The following is a 2500-nucleotide window of genomic DNA, read 5'->3' on the forward strand; positions in this document are numbered from 1 at the left end:
GTGTGTGTGTGTGTGTTAGCCTATGGGAGAGCTAGTGGTGGCTAATGTGTTAGCCTATGGGAGAGCTAGCGGTGGCTAATGTGTTAGCCTACGGGAGAGCTAGCGGTGGCTAATGTGTTAGCCTACGTTAGAGCTAGCGGTGGCTAATGTGCTAATCCAGCTAGCTTGAGTCCAGCTGCTCATTATCCTCTCGTGTTCCCTGCCCTCCTGTACATCCGGCCCAAACCCCACAACAGTACTACTCCTACTCCCTGGGCCTGTACTCAAACACACACCAGTAATACTCCCTGGGCCTGTACTCAAACACACACCAGTAATACTCCCTGGGCCTGTACTCAAACACACACCAGTAATACTCCCTGGGCCTGTACTCAAACACACACCAGTACTACTCCTACTCCCTGGGCCTGTACTCAAACACACACCAGTACTACTCCATGGGCCTGTACTCAAACACACACCAGTAATACTCCCTGGGCCTGTACTCAAACACACACCAGTAATACTCCTACTCCCTGGGCCTGTACTCAAACACACACCAGTACTACTCCCTGGGCCTGTACTCAAACACACACCAGTACTACTCCTACTCCCTGGGCCTGTACTCAAACACACACCAGTAATACTCCATGGGCCTGTACTCAAACACACACCAGTACTCCTCCTACTCCCTGGGCCTGTACTCAAACACACACCAGTACTACTCCTACTCCCTGGGCCTGTACTCAAACACACACCAGTACTACTCCTACTCCCTGGGCCTGTACTCAAACACACAACAGTACTACTCCTACTCCCTGGGCCTGTACTCAAACACACACCAGTAATACTCCCTGGGCCTGTACTCAAACACACACCAGTACTACTCCTACTCCCTGGGCCTGTACTCAAACACACACCAGTAATACTCCCTGGGCCTGTACTCAAACACACACCAGTACTACTCCTACTCCCTGGGCCTGTACTCAAACACACACCAGTACTACTCCTACTCCCTGGGCCTGTACTCAAACACACACCAGTAATACTCCCTGGGCCTGTACTCAAACACACACCAGTACAACTCCTACTCCCTGGGCCTGTACTCAAACACACACCAGTACTACTCCTACTCCCTGGGCCTGTACTCAAACACACACCAGTAATACTCCCTGGGCCTGGACTCACATCCAGCTCTGCTATGGTCTCATTCTCTGGGTTCATCCTCCTCTCTCTCTCTCTCTTCCTCCCTCCCCTCTCTCTCTCTCTTCCTCCCTCTCTCTCTCTATCCTTCTCTCCATTTCTCTCTCTCTCGCTTCCTCTTTTTCAGTTTTTTTCTCTCCGTCTCACTCAGTGTGTCTTTGTTTTGTAGTTGTCTTTTATTTACTCTTTCTGTCTCTCTCACATACACACACTTCCTTCTTCTCTCTCTATCTTTAAAGAGATGTGCTTTGTGTCTCTCTCACGTACACACACACACACACACACACACACACACACACACACTCTCTATCTTTAAAGCGATGTGTTTTGCCCTTGTGGGCCACTCCTGTGTTTTCTGGCACCCTCTCTTCCTCCCCCTCTCTCTCTCTCTCTCTCTCTCTCTCTCTTCCTCCCCCTCTCTCTATCTCTTCTCTCTTCCTACCCCTCTCTCTATCTCTCCCCCCTCTCTCTCTCTCTCTCTCTCTATCTCTCCCCTCTCTCTCTCTCTCTCTCTCTCTATCTCTCCCCCTCTCTCTCTCTCTCTCTTCCTCCCCCTCTCTCTCTCTTCCTCCCTCTCTCTCTCTTCCTCCCCCTCTCTCTCTCTCCTCTCTTCCTCCCCCTCTCTCTCTCTCTCCTCTTTTCCTCCCCCTCTCTCTCTCTCTCTCTCTCTCTCCTCTCTTCCTCCCCCTCTCTCTCTCTCCTCTCTTCCTCCCCCTCTCTCTCTCTCTCTATCCTCTCTTCCTCCCTCCCTCTCTCTCTCTCTCTCTCTCTCTCTCTCTCTCTCTCTCCTCTCTTCCTCCCTCTCTCTCTCGCTCTTCTCTCTTCCTCTGCTTCGTGCTTCTACCGCTGCTGACTCTGAGCAGGCAGGCTCTGAGTGTTCCTCAACCCGGGGAATTTTTATACTTTTAGCTTAATTAGTTTGGCCGAAATGTTTCCTTCCTAACCCTCCACTCCTCTAATCCCCCCGCAGTTATTGTTCCAGACCAGTAGACCTGTGTGTGTGTGTGTGTGTGAGTGTGTGTGTGTGTGTGTGTGTGTGTGTGTGGTAGTCCTGGCTGAAGTCTGCCGCCTGTTCGCTTCTTAAATTAATGACACACACTCCTCCACCGCCGCCCCCTCACCTCACATTTCACATACACCCCCCCCCCCCCCCCCCCCCCATATCTTTTTAATCCGCTCCTTCTCATGGTGCCGTGTTGCATAAATCTATTTAATTTAATGCGCCACATTTCGCTCTGGCAGGAGAGAGGGAGAAAGGGGGGGAGGAAGGAAGGGAGAGAGAGAGAAAGGGAAGAAAAGAGAAATAAAAAAAAAGATA

General features: G+C 51.1%; 1 protein-coding gene across 1 annotated transcript in view; it reads left to right on the plus strand.

Annotated features, from left to right (window-relative positions):
• The first annotated feature begins 629 nt into the window (after positions 1–629).
• The window catches only part of cntfr (ciliary neurotrophic factor receptor), a 151269-nt gene continuing 149398 nt past the window's right edge, over positions 630–2500 (plus strand). The window contains exon 1 of the mRNA XM_042709464.1: positions 630–805. Coding sequence (XP_042565398.1) covers positions 630–805 — 176 coding nt within the window. The remainder of the gene's footprint in view (positions 806–2500) is intronic.

This window comes from Clupea harengus, chromosome 12 (genome assembly GCF_900700415.2).
Source record: "Clupea harengus chromosome 12, Ch_v2.0.2, whole genome shotgun sequence".
In the NCBI taxonomy this organism is placed as follows: Eukaryota; Metazoa; Chordata; class Actinopteri; order Clupeiformes; family Clupeidae; genus Clupea; species Clupea harengus.